The following is a 16,946-nucleotide window of genomic DNA, read 5'->3' as shown; positions in this document are numbered from 1 at the left end:
TGTATGTGCGCGCGCGTGTTTGTGTGAATGTTCGTGCGTGTGTGTGAGAATGTGTGTGCGCGTGTGCCTGTGTGTGTGTGCGTGTGTGCGAGAGATCAAAAGTCACATAATTAGTGTGGTTCAATTGTGCAGACTGTGTAGTTACAGGCTAAATATGGATAGGAGAACCAAATCTATGGCGGACTAACTTCAACCTCCCCAGTGACTCAAAAACGGATCTCTCTCTCTCTTTCTCTCATGCATGTATGTAATATAACAGGCTAGGTTTAGATTAATGTCAGTACATAACTGAGTTATATGGCACACAGCCCATACAATTGCAGCCTTTTTGATCAATGTTGGAGGATTTGGTTTGGGTTCACAGTTGGGCGGTGTGTGGTGAAGGGGAGGGGTGGGTGATATACCAAAAAAAAACTAACATCATGCTTCCACAATACTTAACAATGATTTAATTTAGCGATGCATGTACTGTGATAAGATTCAGTCACCCAATTTGGCTTTTAGAGATACAGAATATTAGGATTGTGGAGCAGAGTTTCTTCTCTGGGAGGGGGGGGAGGGGGGGGCAGAGGTGTCATCAGATTCTCAATGCTCTCCGTGGGAGTGGAAAATACAGGGAGTGCTTCTTCAACAGTTTTAGTCTTCAAGCCTACACACGACGGAACAATCTCGCATGGAGGCTTTGGATGCATTCTTAATATTTAGGAGATATCACATATGAAACGTCTTTACATCTGTCTCTAAATGTGGAATACAATTATTCTTGTGTGCCCATCTGCTCAAGCATTTCAGCTGGAATGTGGCCTTGAGATATTTTAATATTTTCATCACTCTGACACCAAGACAGCAAGTATTTACAACAAAACAGTACGTGATTAGGCTTCTGTTTACGGACAGTTGTGAGATTATAACATATGCAGTCCTGCCATTTGGCCACCTTGTAACTGTACATTGTCTTGACTTTCAAGGGGTGACCTGTGGCGTAGTGGTTAAGGTGCATGACTGGGACCCGCAAGGTCATGGTTGGATCCCCAGTGTAGCCACAATAAGATCCGCACAGCCGTTGGGCCCTTGAGCAAGGCCCTTAACCCTGCATTGCTCCAGGGGAGGATTGTCTCCTGCTTAGTCTAATCAACTGTACTTCGCTCTGGATAAGAGCATCTGCCAAATTCCATTAACGTAATGTAACTGTTGGTATGGCAAACATCTAGGTCAGACCAGTGAAATTTTCAAGACAAAATCATGTTCTCATTTCTTATTTGCACACTGAGGATGGTATTAGGTTGAAATGCACCCGTGTACTAGAGAGGGTGGTTCTTTGGAGACTACAATGCAAAAATCTAGTGCTAGCCTTTATTTTCACATAATATTCCCACATCAGTACCTTTTTTCTTTTTTTTTGCATCAGTTGAGTATTTCAAATATCTTAATACATTTCACTGTCTAGTTTCCTGTTCATAGCAGGAAAAAGGCCTTTGTCAGTCAAATGTAATTTGGTATATAACCCTTGGCATTAGCCCAGTATTGTTATAGGGTGCTGGCAGAAACAAAAATGCTTGGAAAAGAGATTGTGAAAGAGACTGAGGAGATTCAGAAGACCTTTTTGTTAATTCAATAATAGCGTTAAGTAGGTAAGTCAAAATAAAAGGCAAATATGATGACGCATAGGTGACAATGATAGGAATGTGTGGTTTTGTCATTGTTAGAAGCAACATTATACTATATGATGACAGCCTGGCTTTCACACAGGTAAAGGAAGTCTATTCCCAGTTTAGACCCTCTCTCATTCATTTACTGAAGGAAACATTCAACCACTGCAGTTTTGCTTATCAGGCCTAAATGCTGCATCACAGATTCTTTTCACTATAGGCACATCTGGGCAGCCACCCAGAACCTTCAATACATATACAGTTATAGCAAGTCATTATGTAATAACTGTACATGATTTAATAATGGCATGTAATGCAATAAAAAAGATTAATAAAAATCCTAATGTAATAATCTCCTATAATGTAATAGAAAATGTTGAGCGCATAATGTAAAAACTTTATGCATGTAATGCAGAGCGTTATTGCATTTGTGGCTCGACTGATTTGATATGGGCTATGCTTTTCAGAGAACACTCCCATTGCTCAACTGATTGGATACCTGCTATGCTTGTCGAAGAACACTTTCCTTGAATAAACATTCGGCTTATTACAACTGTGGCTCATCCTTTATTACATTTCATGACCTTTATTACATTTGTGGTCTACCATGTATTTGTGGTTTTGTGACTCCTCATTACATTTGTGGACAGTTATTACATTTGTGACCTTGTAATACAGGGTGTTCCCCCCACCGACCTGTAGCATTCTGGTACACCCATCACTCTTGAACCGCCACGCCCAATTAGGAATGTCAACCAAGGTAGTTTTAGCCGACTGTTCTATGCAGGCCCAACTATGTGATTATTTCTGGCTATGCTGCTGCTCCCAGCCCTCATCCTGTGATAGAACAGGCCCTGGTGGACTAGAGAGTATGTTATGCCTTTGTGTCGTGTGCTTGGTTGGTCTGCTGTGGTTTACCAGTGTGTCCATATAAGCAGACTGCGTGGAGGAACTAGCAACTTTTTTTCTCTCAACCTCTTACAATAATCCATCCATCTCCTGCAACAGTTCATCCATATCCTGCAACGATTCATCCATATCCTGCAACGATTCATCCATATCCTGCAACAATCCATCCATATCATTCTCTGTGAATCTGATAAATGGTTAAAGGGGAGAGAGAGCCAGAGGTGGAATGAGAATATACAAAATCAATGTTTTTATTTTTTATTTTTTTATTTTTTAACATTACATTACGTTCTAGATGATGCATGGTTAGATGCAATCTTAATAACTAGAAAACACTCACACATGGAGAAGCAATCACGAACCAGTATTTGCAACCTGTGAATGCTGCATTCCAAAAAATTTTTTTAAGAAACAACATTTAAAACCTGCATTGCGTGGTACACGGACGGCTGTGACCCCAAATGACCTCATTGACTGTTTATGCCAGAAGCCAGCTCTGGGTGATGACCAGGTCAAGCGTATCCTAGCAGCTCTGGAAGTGTTTTGACCGTCCCTTGAAGCACTGGTTGCAGTCAGGCGTGTGGAGGATTTCTTTCTGTGAACATCTGAAGCAAGGCCAGGTCAAGGAATGCGAAAAAAATGATCTCATGCAGCAGCACATAAGACACAGCTCAAAGGCAGCTGCCAATAAAACACAGCACAAATGCTTCACATTCTCCACAGAACATTCCAGAAATCAGCGGAAAAATAACCACGGTTTGTCATAGCAGTGTACCAATGCATTAATGTACCGAAGGGTATGGTCATAGATTTGTATATGACTGCAAGCATGTACCCACACATAACAGTAAACAAAGAGTAACAGATGGAGGCCCACAGTGGAGGTCTGTGTTAATCACATTATTTAGCTGGTCAGCTAAAAGCATACTACAGCGCCCTCTACTGTAAAAGAAATGTACAACATGTACAATCCCAAAAATGTGTTTGCTTAAAGACTAGAAAGTCTACTTCATCTTCACTTGCAGAAATACAAACCTACTTATGTCAGTGGATGAAGGAAAGTGTACATACATAGGTAAAGGAGTATACAATTACCAGATGTCCAGGAGAAAACATCCATCCATCCATCCATTATCTTAACCCGCTTATCCTGAACAGGGTTGCAGGGGGGCTGGAGCCTATCCCAGCATACATTGGGCGAAAGGCAGGAATACACCCTGGACAGGTCGCCAGTCCATCGCAGGGCACACACACCATTCACTCACACACTCATACCTATGGGCAATTTAGACTCTCCAATCAGCCTAACCTGCATGTCTTTGGACTGTGGGAGGAAACCGGAGTACCCGGAGGAAACCCACGCAGACACGGGGAGAACATGCAAACTCCGCACAGAGAGGCCCCGGCCGACGGGGATTCGAACCCAGGACCTCCTTGCTGTGAGGCGGCAGTGCTACCCACTGCACCATCCGTGCCGCTGCAGGAGAAAACAAAAAGTTTAAAAAAATAATTTTACTTGAATATTTTATTTTCCAACTATTCGTCCACCATGCCACCCCACAACACCACCTAAACCGTTAGTAGGCAACTTGTACTGCACACACACTGAGGTCTAAGAGGGAAGTCTGTAACAGTCTGCAAAACCCGCACTTTCATCACATGGCTGTTGCTCCATTCCACACAGTACTAGAAGAAGAAAGTGAAGAAACATATCGAGAGTTCAACGTTTTAGTGGTGAGAACAAAAACGACATTATTTTTCCAGGTGGTCACTTCAGATCAATGACCTTTTTTGGCAGCAAAACACAACAAACACAGACACAACCACAGACATGAACATTAAAGGCAAAGTAGTGCAAGGGGATACATTTGAGAAGGAGCAGACAAGATTGAATGGGATTGCGGGGGATATTACATTACATTGTTGGCATTTGGCAGACGCTCTTATCCAGAGTGACGTACAGTTGATTAGACTAAGCAGGAGACAATCCTCCCCAGGAGCAATGCAGGGTTAAGGGCCTCCCTCAATGGCCCAACGGCTGTGCGGATCTTATTGTGGCTACACCGGCTTTGCAGGAGGTTGCTGGGGAATTAATAAATATAAAGTTAATAAATATAAATATAACACCAAATTATACAGTGAAGCATCAACATTTTCCCCATCTCATTCTTTAGAAGGTCTGTAATTTGAGCTTTAAAATTGACCAGGTATCGTAATGAAAGCCTGCAGTTTCAGAGTTTTTTAGGTCCATTTTGAAGTCCATTAAGGCAGAGGGAGCAGAGGACATGAAAGCCCTTTTCCCAAACTCAGTGCGGGTTCTGGGTCCTGACCTGCGATCACAAGCTGTAGAATGGGTTTGATGTGACAGCAAAGTATCAACAGAGGCAAAAAGGGAGCTGACCAATGATTGCTTCATCAATGTTGTACAGATGACGGCCAGTTTACTTTAAGCATGCAGAGCTGAATGATGGGTAAGTAATCCATAACCGGTAATAAATCTTAATACACACGTCCAACATGTGTAGAGGTGGAACAGGCATTCATGTATAAAACGTCACCATAATCTGATGCTTGTAAAAAAAATAATAATAAAGTGGCAGTGACTAGTTTCTTTTTTTGCATTTAAGGAAAAGCATGACAAGAAATAGAAACCTCACTTTTAGCTTCCTAACCAGACTTTCGACATGTGGTTTAAAAGACAAGCTGTCATCAAGTAAAAGGCCTAGATATTTAAAAGTCAATACAACATGAATATGTGCAGGGAAGAAGAAAGAAATAAGGTAGTGAGAGAGAAAGAACAGAAGTTGGTGTGGCCACAGACACACACACACACACACAGTGTTCCAATAGCCCAGTAGCTATGCGCCCACCACTCCCTGAGTCACACAAACACACTTCAGACAGAGCGACTATGTGTCAAACTTGGCAGGCTTTAAAAACTGAATGCTGTAATCTGAATTTCAAAAGACTTGAACTTATGGACCTTGTTGAAATTCTGGGGGTTTTTCAGTATTCAGTTTCAGTGCAGTTAAAAACTACAGTGAAGACATGTTTGCGCAATACTAGAGCACACATCGCTATTGATAAGTAGAAAATGAAAAGATAATTATGCTCCCTTTAATGGCTAGCTCTTTATATACCTTCAATACCTTTGCTTTTCAGTAGTAAAACTTGTTAAAACATGTCCTGGTCTACAGCAAATGCTGTTTCTAAAGTTTTGAAAGGGCTACACAAGATAGATTTAGCCACAGTCGGGATCAGTGAAGTTTAAATTCAACAAATGTCTTGAAATTGAATTCATATTCTGAAAAATCTTTTTTTGAATTCATAGAATTCATTTAATTTCCTAAATTGAGACAATTCATCCCAGTCCCAAGAGCAAACCATTTTCAAATAATTTCTATCTAATCATTAAGACATCTGATGTAAGACATGTGAACCATTTAAAAACCAAAATAATGGATACAAAATTCAATAAACCTTTACCTCAGTAATGGAGTAAAACATGTAGACTACAAGATGACTTGAAGCCACATATGTGAGACCAATAACTAAACTTATTTGGAATTAATTAAATCTATATTTGCACCAGCTCATGTAAATGCCATGTTTCCAGTGTGTTAGGAACACTTGCAAATTTTTCATCAACATACAATTATAATAAAAATATTGTATAAATGCTGCCATGCAGATTTTTATTGCATTTAATATGCCATCATATTGCTCATTGGTTATACTTACACTAGGAAAAGATTCTATTTTAAGAATGTCATTATGCTTTAGCTTTTATCCGGCAGGAACAGCCTCTAAAGCTAGAAATATATTCCTGTGAGCATTTGGTGCATGTGGTGAAAGATTTGCAAGAAGGGTAACAGACGTAGTGGTGCCATGGTTTGGTTGATATTACAAACTTGCTTTTATTGAAATGGTAGACAAAAGTATTTAAACAAATTGGTACATATAGAAAACCATAATACTATACCTTACATTATTGGTGTTTTGAGTTGCTTTGTACACACAGACTTGCTTGTTCACACTATACGTAGGAAATCTAATGGAAAGTTCCTCTGCACTGAAATCTTCAGCACATGAAAAAGCTAACCATTAAAACAGACACGCTCCTTTATGAAGGAAAACAGTTGCGCAAAGTATCAAAAGAACACAACGCATCAACTAGCCATGGCTTGGATTATAATTCTGAGAGAAAAAAAGGAGAATTGTGTTCAAATCAAATGTATCTGTATATAACAGTCAAAGTATTAATAGCTGCAACATAACTTGCATACACATCGATGAACCGGTTTCATCCGATGCAAACAAGCTTGAGTCAAGTCCTATGAAGTGTAATAGCCAGCTTTATAAACTGTTCCCTGTGAGGGAAAATGGAATATAAGGCAACATCTTTTTTTTTCCTGAAATATACTCAGTAAGTGGTGACGGTTAACTGTAAACTGTGACTGTCCACTTCACTCGTCACCTTCCCAGCTGTGGCTGCTGGTCCTGGCCTGCGCATTACCCCTGCCTGCTGGATACTTCATGCCTGTCTTCATCTACGGTGAGACACTGCAACACCGCGAGTCGCCATTATTCTCTGAGCAAAGGCTTTAAGTGGAGAGGCGCAGGCAGTGAGCAGGAGTATGTAGGGGCAGGACACAGAGCGTGAGAAAGGTAAGGGCCAATGGCAGGGAAGTGAGGTAAAGTGGTATGATGAATGTAATGGAGAAAGAATGGGCGGTTTGTTTAAAGGGCAAAAGGCAGCTCCGGGCGTTAATATTCTTCCTCGTTTCCTCCTTCCTCCTCTTCTTCCTCTTCCTCTTCAAGCTGATCTTCTGTCTCTCCTATTCTCCCATCCTCCTGGACAGAGGGAGGTTAAGAGGTCAGAATTCTGAAGTCATGTTTGCTTTTGTTTTACATATACGCTCAGTGAGCCATTTATTAGGTAGACCTGTACACCTGCATGTTGATGCAAATATTCATTCAGTGAGCATGTGGCAGCAACTAAATGCATAAAGGTGACCTTAAAAGTAGGTTTGGGAAGTACAGCAGACTAATTGTAACAGGTGGCGATAAACACCATCCTTCCGAAATACCATAAAAACAAGAACCATAAAAAGAGGAAATACACTTTGGTATCTTTCTCTGCAGGGGAACAGTTTTACTTTTATGCTTGTGACGGGTGTGAAATGTGAATTGGACATTTTGCACATTGTAAACGGGAGAGAATGTACACGGAGACCCGATCAAAAAGCCACAGGTGTCTTTTCAAGACCCACCATTGGTTCCTGGGCAATGGCGCCCTGACCTTGAGCCATCTCTTCCCCCTGGGAGTCTGGGAACGGGCAGAGGAGGTACACAGAGCAGGAAGAGGGAAAAAAACAGGGCGGCATTAAGGTTCTGTGCTGAAAACACGCTCATCATATTCAGTGTTAAAGTCCTGCCGACCACAGCAACGGGACTGGACTGAGGAAGTGGTTCGAAATAATGTGAATTCCCATAGAGGAAAACTTATTTTCTCATGAGCAAACAATTGCACAACCTCTTTCTCCAAACAATGTGCTTTGCATATCAGTTGACTATAAAACATATATTTTAAATGTATCAGCAGATTTAAAATATTTTTTAAAGACTATACAACAACACAAAATCACCTGATATACGAAACACATAATTTGGAGAAATAGATGTCTAATTTTGAAAAGGTTTCTCTGTATGGGGATTGCCATTCAAACCTAGGTCTAGCCACTTGCAATGGGAGGGTCTTTAACAGTCTAGGAGCCTCACCAATTTCCAGGTCTCCATTATCCAGCCTTTCGACAAAATCTTTGTCCTCATTAATCTCTTCCGGCACCGTGCTCTTGATCTCATTGGCCATCACACCCCGCCAGTTGTTGGATGAAGGCTTCTCATTAGTCAAGAGGAAATTCTTGTCCGGTCTCTGGTTGTAATTGTTTTTCCTGTTCAGGCTATTCCAAATGAAAGCACAGAGAGCAAAGAGTATCACTAATTAATGAAGTAACAGGCATGCCATAAATGAACACCAGAAAATGGAGAATAATGATCTAAACTCCATAAAATATACCTGTCTAACTGATGCTCCTGTCCTTCTTCACCTGGCCACTTATCCATGTTATTCACCAAAAAGTCCTTCTGATTGGTTGAGCGTGTACCAACCAGCCCAATCTCTAGCTGTGTCTTCTGTTTGGATTGGCTGAGAAGAGGAAGAATTGTGACCTGTGCAAAGAGCAATTAGAATTAGATAATTCCACTGGACTTGGACAGGGTTGGAGCATATTGGGTTTGCATATCAAATTCATTATATCAAAAACTGTGAATCCTATTTAACAATTAAACATGTAACAGTCACAGCAATACTGCCAATTTCTTGACCTGGAAAAAGAAATCATAATAAAAAGGATATTAAAAATTAAGTAAAAACCTATAAAACAGACAGGGCCAACTATAGACCAAGGGGAATACCCATCTGGGGAGTCTGTGGGAGACTGTGGGAATTAACCAACACCAGCATCAGAACCTGGTGATCCAATTTAATCTGGATGTGTTTCTATAATGTATTGTAGTGTACAAATATCAAGCCAACCCCTTTGATCTAACATAAGATAACACAATGGCGAGAACAGGACATTCAGCCCAGCAATGCTCGCCTTTTTCTACCAGTAGTAAGTATACCTACTTTGCTTTGTTTGCCTAAAAGCGAAATAGTATCTAGCACCAAGAGCTAAATAGTCTCTAGAGCATCATCTCTAGCATCTAAGAGAAGAAACTCAAGAATATTTCCAGATGCTCTGGATCAAGCTGTTCTTTAGTCCGTCTTGGTAAATTCTAGCTCTTATAACAAGCACAGTTACCACACTGTCATTACCTCAAGGACTTATCGGGTCTTTTCAAGGTCCAATTCCCCAAAATTCAAGTACCCATATAAATCTTACTGAAGGGAATATCACGAGTGTTTGAGACAATCAGTAAAGTACACGCTTTATTCAAAGCCCAATCACTGTAAGTAGAATGTCGACTCTGATCCCGTATGACCTTCTAAGGGCATAATTTATCTTGAAGAGGATCACAAAATCTCAAGGAAAAACTGAAAATAAATTTGAGGACGTTAAATGATTTTCAAGGAGCAAGGCTGCTCTGAACAAGGAGAATAGTTAATCAAATCCTTTAAACACCAAGGCTAATAACACATATAGCAGACCCTTAACAGGCCCATTTCCTGCTAAAAAACGGTGGGTATTTTTTTTCAGAACATTAGTCAATCAACCAATCACTGGGTCCATATGAGTCCGGTGGCAACCTTAAGGTCTGGGAGCTGAGGACCCGCGTGCTTCCCCATGGCGATCTGTGGCTGGATGATTGACAGTCTGTTCAGAACAGGCTCCTTCTGCAGGGACTGTCTGGTGTGCTGGGATTCCCCCTTCTGCGCCTGAGGGCACGACAGAGCACACTGCAGTGGACGGCAGCGGTCCCCACGTGGCCCAGCTCACACACCAGCACAGGAACACACACAGGGACGGTGATATTCTAGATGCGAAGCACCCAGTGGACCCGTCTTGTCTACCTGTCAGTCACTCAGTCAGTTTGTCTCTCACTCACGCATGCTGAAGATTCTCCACAAGGGAGAGCCATTCGCACTCTGTGTGTGTGTGTGTGTGTGTGTGTGTTTGTTCAGTGTGAATCTGAATGTGGTGAGCACAAAGACACCTGCCACTTCCCCACCTGGGCACTCAGCAGCTGGCTGTGGATGTCCTGGTGGGCCTTCCTCAAGAGCTTACTCTCCTCCCGTAACTTCATCACGGTGTCTGTGGAACAGAGGGAAGGGTATGACGCATCATACCGAACTCCTTTACACACAGACACTCAGACGAGCCAATAACGACAGCATTACGCTGTACAAACGGCATGAGAATCCGGACGTCTCTGCCTGTCTGTAATTAAAGGGATATGCGGTGTGTCTATGCTCTAGGGCTACAGGCACGGACAGTCAGCTGGCAGACCCTGCAGGGATGCGATGCGGTCCTGGTCCTCGGTGTGCCGGAGCACGCCCATCTGTTTGCACTCCTCCAAGGCTTTGCGTTGGACGAGCTGCTGCTCCCCGTTGGTGGTCTGCTGGGACAGGAGCTGAGTGCGCATCTCTCCCAGCTGGTTCTGCAGAGACACGCAGGCATGCAGCCAACATGTCAGCAGCATGGATACATATACTGTGCACACAGAGCACTGGCAAGCAAAGGTACATTTTTTTTCATGTTTTTCTGCAAAACATGTATTATTGCAGAACAGAATGTGAACAGGTAAATATCATGAAACAGGATTACTGGGTTAGCCAGATGGTTATAACCCAAAACCCTCCCAAATCATTGACAGAAATAAAAAGAGCTGTTCTGGGTTTTACGCAGTGCAGTTATTCAGCTAACTCGATTATCCTGCTTCATGATACAGGCCCCAGGCTAACAGAAACTAAGAGCTGCTGGATGCGCGCAGTGTTTTCCGCTCTCTGTAGACATCCAACTATAAATAGACAAATACTAGACCAGGGATAATCAAATCACAGTTCTCAAGGGCTGAAAACTGCTGGTTTTCCACACTCCTTTTACCTGGGAGTCAGGTGCGAAAACATGGTGAAAAACCATGGTTAGATTTGACCTGAGAACCAGATTTGATGATCCTTGTTCTTGACAAATTACCTTCAACACAATTCACAACAATTCATACATGCTTACCTTGAGGATATTATTTTGGGAGCTCAGAGCACTGTATCGGTTCATGGCATCTTGCTGCTCAGACACAGAGAAACATATTCACATATTCAAACTGCACAGCCAGGCATAACACACTATTGCCATTTTCACTGGTTGCAGTGTTAAATTTGAGTAATTATTCACCTTTTCCTTGTTCAAGGATTCTTGTGCCTCCAGTTTGTATAACAAGAAATCTACAGCGGATTTGAAAGGTAAACACAAGCAAAGGTGAGGTGCACTACAGGGGTGAGAGACACAGGTGTTAGAAAAATGACGAGAGGGGTAGAGCAAATGGCACCTCTGACCTTCCTTGGTCTTCTTGTGCTCCACTCTCTCTTTCTGTAAGGTCCTCTCTAGACGGGACCGGTGTTCATACACCACTGAGGGAAGGACAAATACAAAATTAATTTGTATCTGCAAATACATAAATATATACTTTTATATTTGCATACACATACTCCTCAATTGGAATAATTTCACGGCGTAAAATGCATTGCCTGGCTATCACAGATTTTAAAAGATTTCTTTCAACTGTATACAGTTACTATGGTGTCTCACTTGTCAGCTGTGTTTTTCCACACCCGTCTCACATGCAGCACTATTTTAATTGGGGAGAAAGGTGCTAATAATCCCGGGGACCCAAGGTCTGCTGAGACAGGGGGGTGAGGGCACAAATTATTTGCAAATTGCTACACCCCCACTAATGGGCAAATGCATTATTCTTTCAGGGGGCCCAGAATTCCTGCCTGCTCCCCTGCTCCACTGTTACCTGAGGCTACACCTGCGACTGCATACCTTTGTGCCTCATTGCTTAATTTGTCTTCCTACTACCACCTAGTTTAATACCACCTAGTTTTAGTACACCTGCTCATTTGGTTATTTACTCGAACAGATGCCTCATTACATTTGTTACCATCCATTCAAGTCTTATTTTACACTTGCTTTTGGGGGGGGGGTTTCCCCAATTTTCCTTCTTCTCTCTGTAAAACGTGTTTGTTTATTCATTTACCATTATTTATACAGGGTAGGATGACTCAGCACACATGCTGTTCGGTAGCAATGCCCTGTGAATGCCCCCCCAAGTAGCCTAAACTGCATGCCTTCCGTTTGTGGGAGGAAACCAGAGTACCTGGAGGAAACCCACACAGGCACAGAGAGAACATGCAAACTCTACGCAGAAAGGGCCCGGCCAGGATTTGAACCCAGGACCTTCTTGCTGTGAGGCAACAGCGCTATCCACGGCACCACCATGCCACACCAGTGGTGTGACAGTTGTCTTAAACGAAAAACAAAAAAATCTAAAAGCGCTATATGAAAGATGAATTGATTTGAATTGTTCGGACTCACCCTGCAGCTGTGCAGACAGGGCCTCCTGCTGCTCTCTGCAGTGCTGCGCGTGCGTGTGCAGCTCGGCGGTGCTGTCGCGCAGTCGGGACAGCAGCAGGAGCACAACCGCACAGGCCGCGCAGACCGCCAGCACGAACAGCGCCGTCGCGCCGTTGCACTTCTGCCTGCGCCAGCACAGTCCCAGCATGGTGGCACAGGGGAGCGGGGGGGGCGTGAGGCACAGACAGGGAGAGGCAGGCACAGTCTTGAGGGTGGGGGCATGGGGTGTTTAGGGTGATGACCTGGGCTTGGGTGCAGGCAGGTGTCCCGATTACATTGAGTCAAACATGATGATGGCACTGACTCACTGCGGAAGGTGGGAGGGAGGAAGGGACAATAACATTATTATAAATATTAAGTTTTCGGCCCAGTGTATTAACTGGAAAGTTCATAGAGAAAATGGACAACTCGTTCACTTGGGGAAACATTCCCAATGTTTTATTATGCAAGAGGTTTTTCTAAAAATATTCAGCGCCAACTTACTCTCTTGCGATTCTAGGCTATATTGCAGCCAGCAGGGGGAAAGTCATTTCATTTCCCATTCAAAGGAAGATAACTTAGTGCCGTTTTTGACCGGAGCAGTAAGGCGTGGGCGCTAAAATGCACAGAAAAAATACGAAAGTAGCTCCCGCATCTGCAAGGCGAGATGCCACTATTCCGTTTACAAGTTATCATATAGTACTGATGACACCGTCTACGTCTGTCATTGCAACACTGATAAGCGAAAATATACGTAGGTAATCTAATGTAACTAAATGTGTTACAGCATCACCATTAGCCTACTGGCTACAGGTGCTTACAACTTATGAAGTTACTTTACCCGATACCGCCAATATTATGTCTGCAGGGGATAGATACGCGAGTCTGGAATGCGTTAAACATTGTTATGCCAGTCAGGTGGAAATACTGGTTACATATCATACCGTATAGCGGGAACCGGGCCAAAGATCCCGATATGTAGACGTGTAAGAATCTGTTTTTCTCCTTTCTTGGTTGTTTCCTTCTTTTATTCCGATTTATTTCCCACCTCCGCGTTTCCGACTGAACCGGCTTCCTTTTCTTCTTCCAAGTTCTCCTGGGATCTGTTGTGGGGGGAAAAAGTGTTTTTCAATTGTCTTTTACGCGTTCTGAAAGTAGGAAGCTAGCTAGCCTGAGTTAACTAGCTAGCTATTCCCTTGCCGTTTTATTATTTCCACACATGCTCTTCTATGTATGATCACTCTTATATCCAAGTGCATTTGCAAACAAAGCAAAACAGAAGGATCAACACAAGTCCCTCCGGACACGTAAGTGTGTGCGCGAGTCTGAGTAGAAAAGCAAAACACCCATTGCGCCGTATTCGTGCGTAGTTCGACGTCTTGTTGTGTTGATGTCAAAATGTGGAGGGGAGTCCTAACTGCCTCTGAGGTTGCCAGATTGAAAGTAACTCCCCGATTTATTCACAAGAATTCAGTTGTGAACTTTTGATCAGTTATAATTGCCTATTGACAATGCAACATTACATTACATTACATTACATTACAACATGTTTTCATATGGCAACATATGATTTACTCTGCACGCACTTTTACTTGCTGGTCATCTCAATTTAGACTACATTCAGTCAATTAACAACCCAAGTCAAGAAAACAAATTCAGTTATCGCAAAACTTGAATCTGTTGCATTTTATTTGATATTGTATTACTGAATGAGTGAAAATGCGGTTTTCTAATGTAATTTAACTTAATATAAATATTAAAATAATATTTATATTATGCAGGTAAAAATGTACGTGGAAATCATACTCACACACTGGATATGTGAAATCTTTATTTTAAAATGTGGAGACCAAACGTCTTAATTCAAAATATGAATGTACAATATGCATTGACATACAATCTGTATATTTTCAGTGAGGTGTGGCTTTCCTCCACAGAAACTATTTCAATACACCATGTTAAATGTAGGCTATAGCTGTAGCGTAAGATAATACAAGAGTTGTAAATTATACTTTCAGAATACTATATAGAAATGAAGTGACGAATGTGAAAATGGGTGGTGGGTGGCATGGAATTTGCGGTTTTTCACTGTCAAAGTGCCTTTTAATCAGACCTGGCAACCCGGGTGTCCTCTTTTACCCTCAACCCGCCTGCACAAGTTGACTGGAGAGAATGATCAGGAGGAAATTGGAGGAATGATAAGAAGGAAATTAGTAATCAATTATTTGCAGTGGATTATGGTTTAGAAGAATATTTATTCAAAATAACTCCCTTGTCGTAGAACCAAGAAACATGAATTGGTTGTAGAACCAAGAAACATGAATGAGATCAAGACAAAATGGATTGAATATCGTACTATCACCTTACTTCAATCAAGTGTTTCTGGTTCATTGATCATTTTCAGATTACATTAACTGCATATATCTATTTTGAGCCTTTGAAGTACAAAGTAATTTAAGGCTTTTCACTCTTTTTTTTGGATTTAAGTTATTTAGATTCCAATTCTGCCAACATAAACATGTCATGTTTACATTTATCCTGCCAATTTTTCTGGGAGAGGGTTTGACTGTCAAAATGTTAATTGCAACCTTAAGCTATGAATTACACCATTCATATGTAGTGGGCTCCAGAATTATTGGCACCCTTGATAAATATGCACAAAAATACTGTAAACTAAAAAATAATCGTTATTGTCATTGGCTTTAGTGTAGTGTGCTTTAACAATGAGCCAAAGTCTTACATTTTTCAAATAGAAAATGGTCAATTAAAAATAAAACAGGTTTCACAATGATTGGTACCCCTGGTTTAGTACTTTGTGCAAAGAAACCTGGCAAAGATGACAGCCATGAATCTTTTCCTTTTGATCAGGTTAGAGAAAACATTTGGAGGGATTTTTTGTCCATTTCAGAATCATTCATATCCTTGGGTTTGCACTTATGGACCGCCTCTTCAGTTCAGACCACAGGTTTTTCATGGGATCTAATCTGGAGACTGGATGTTGCTTTCACTTCCTGTAACCATTTTTGATGTATGTTTGGAGTCATTGTCCTGTTGGACAATTTACCGATGACAAAGTCCCAGCTTCCTTGCAGAGACAACCAGATTTTCAACCAGATTTTTTGCCAAAATTCCCTGGTATTTGTTGAATGCACTGTGCTATTGATCTTAAATAGTGCCGCTGGACCACTGGCAGAGAAACATCTCCAAAACATCAATGACCCACCTCCATATTTGACAGTAGGTATGAGACGCTTCTTCTTGTATGCATTCCACTTTTTTGGCCAAACATATTGATGGTGTGTATAGACAAAATGGTCTCATCTGACCAAGCATCCAGTCTAATGGCGTTTGACAAACTCCAGATGCTTGGTTTTATTTATTGCACTCAGTAAGGGCTGTCTTTGTGCCACCCTTCCAAAGAGTTCGTTGGTATTGAGGTGCCATTTTATGGTTCTTTTTGAGACTTGGTGACCCCCGGATGCATTCAATCTCTGCAATTCTTAACCATGATCTATGGGTTCTTCATGGCCTCCCTCACTATCTTGCTCACCATCCGTGGGGACAACGTGCACTTGTGTCCTCTTCCTGGCAAGTTTGCAACCTGTTTTACTTTTTTTTAAATTATCGGCCATACATACTAAGTGCCATTTAAAAATATGAATGTATTTTTGTACCCACTACCAGACCATGGTCAATTACCATCTGTCTCTTCTGAATGGACAATTCTTTCACGTTTCCCATTGGCAATAATCAATGGTTTCAGCCAAAAAGAGATTACTTAATAAAAAACATTGAAACACAGAAAATATACATTATCTGCATGTACTATCCGTGTTCATTATATGCAGCCTTTTTTCATTTTTATCAAGGGTGCCAAAAATTCAGGATCCCACTCTGTATTTTTTATATCTCATATTGAATATCAAAAATTTCTAAAACTTTTTAACAAAATGTTCTGCAATATCAAGATGTTGTGTGTGCACTATGCTTGTTGCAATGCAAAAAAAATGTGTAAAAACAAAAAAAAATGTTCAGTAGCCCAATTACATTACATATTTTAAAAATTAAAATAGTTGAATTTCATAATTTCATAATTTGTTATGCAATACAGCAAGATAAACCATCGCAATCTATTAAGATGTAGAGTAGAGGCGAATTCATGGATATTTTGAGGCACAAACATGATTGTGGGAAATAGCTTCGAAGCACTAAGTGTTCGGTATAATTAGAATTTTGGCCCGTGGAGGCCACCATACAGAACTCTCGAGAT

The 16,946-nt window shown here is 41.5% G+C and overlaps 1 protein-coding gene across 3 annotated transcripts; it reads right to left on the bottom strand.

Annotated features, from left to right (window-relative positions):
• Positions 1 to 6,450: 6,450 nt before the first annotated feature.
• On the bottom strand, positions 6,451 to 14,067 carry LOC133138895 (Golgi integral membrane protein 4-like). Of its 3 annotated transcripts, none has more exons than XM_061258027.1 (12): positions 13,621 to 14,067; positions 12,659 to 13,004; positions 11,617 to 11,691; positions 11,456 to 11,505; positions 11,294 to 11,347; positions 10,571 to 10,721; positions 10,293 to 10,375; positions 9,871 to 9,999; positions 8,638 to 8,789; positions 8,340 to 8,521; positions 7,832 to 7,887; positions 6,451 to 7,412 (listed from the first exon to the last, which is right to left on the bottom strand). In XM_061258027.1, exons 2-12 carry the CDS (start codon positions 12,843 to 12,845, stop codon positions 7,326 to 7,328), a joined length of 1,206 nt encoding a protein of 401 aa, XP_061114011.1. In that variant the 5' UTR covers positions 12,846 to 13,004; positions 13,621 to 14,067; the 3' UTR covers positions 6,451 to 7,325. The 3 variants fall into 3 exon arrangements, with proteins under 3 accessions (XP_061114011.1, XP_061114012.1, XP_061114013.1); XM_061258028.1 differs by having other exon boundaries at positions 9,871 to 9,993; XM_061258029.1 differs by lacking the exon at positions 9,871 to 9,999.
• Between the last annotated feature and the right edge of the window lie 2,879 nt (positions 14,068 to 16,946).

This window comes from Conger conger, chromosome 10, assembly GCF_963514075.1.
Source record: "Conger conger chromosome 10, fConCon1.1, whole genome shotgun sequence".
Classification (NCBI taxonomy): Eukaryota; Metazoa; Chordata; class Actinopteri; order Anguilliformes; family Congridae; genus Conger; species Conger conger.
The sequence above is the reverse complement of the archived record's forward strand: the minus strand, read 5'-3'. Positions and strand labels throughout refer to the sequence as shown.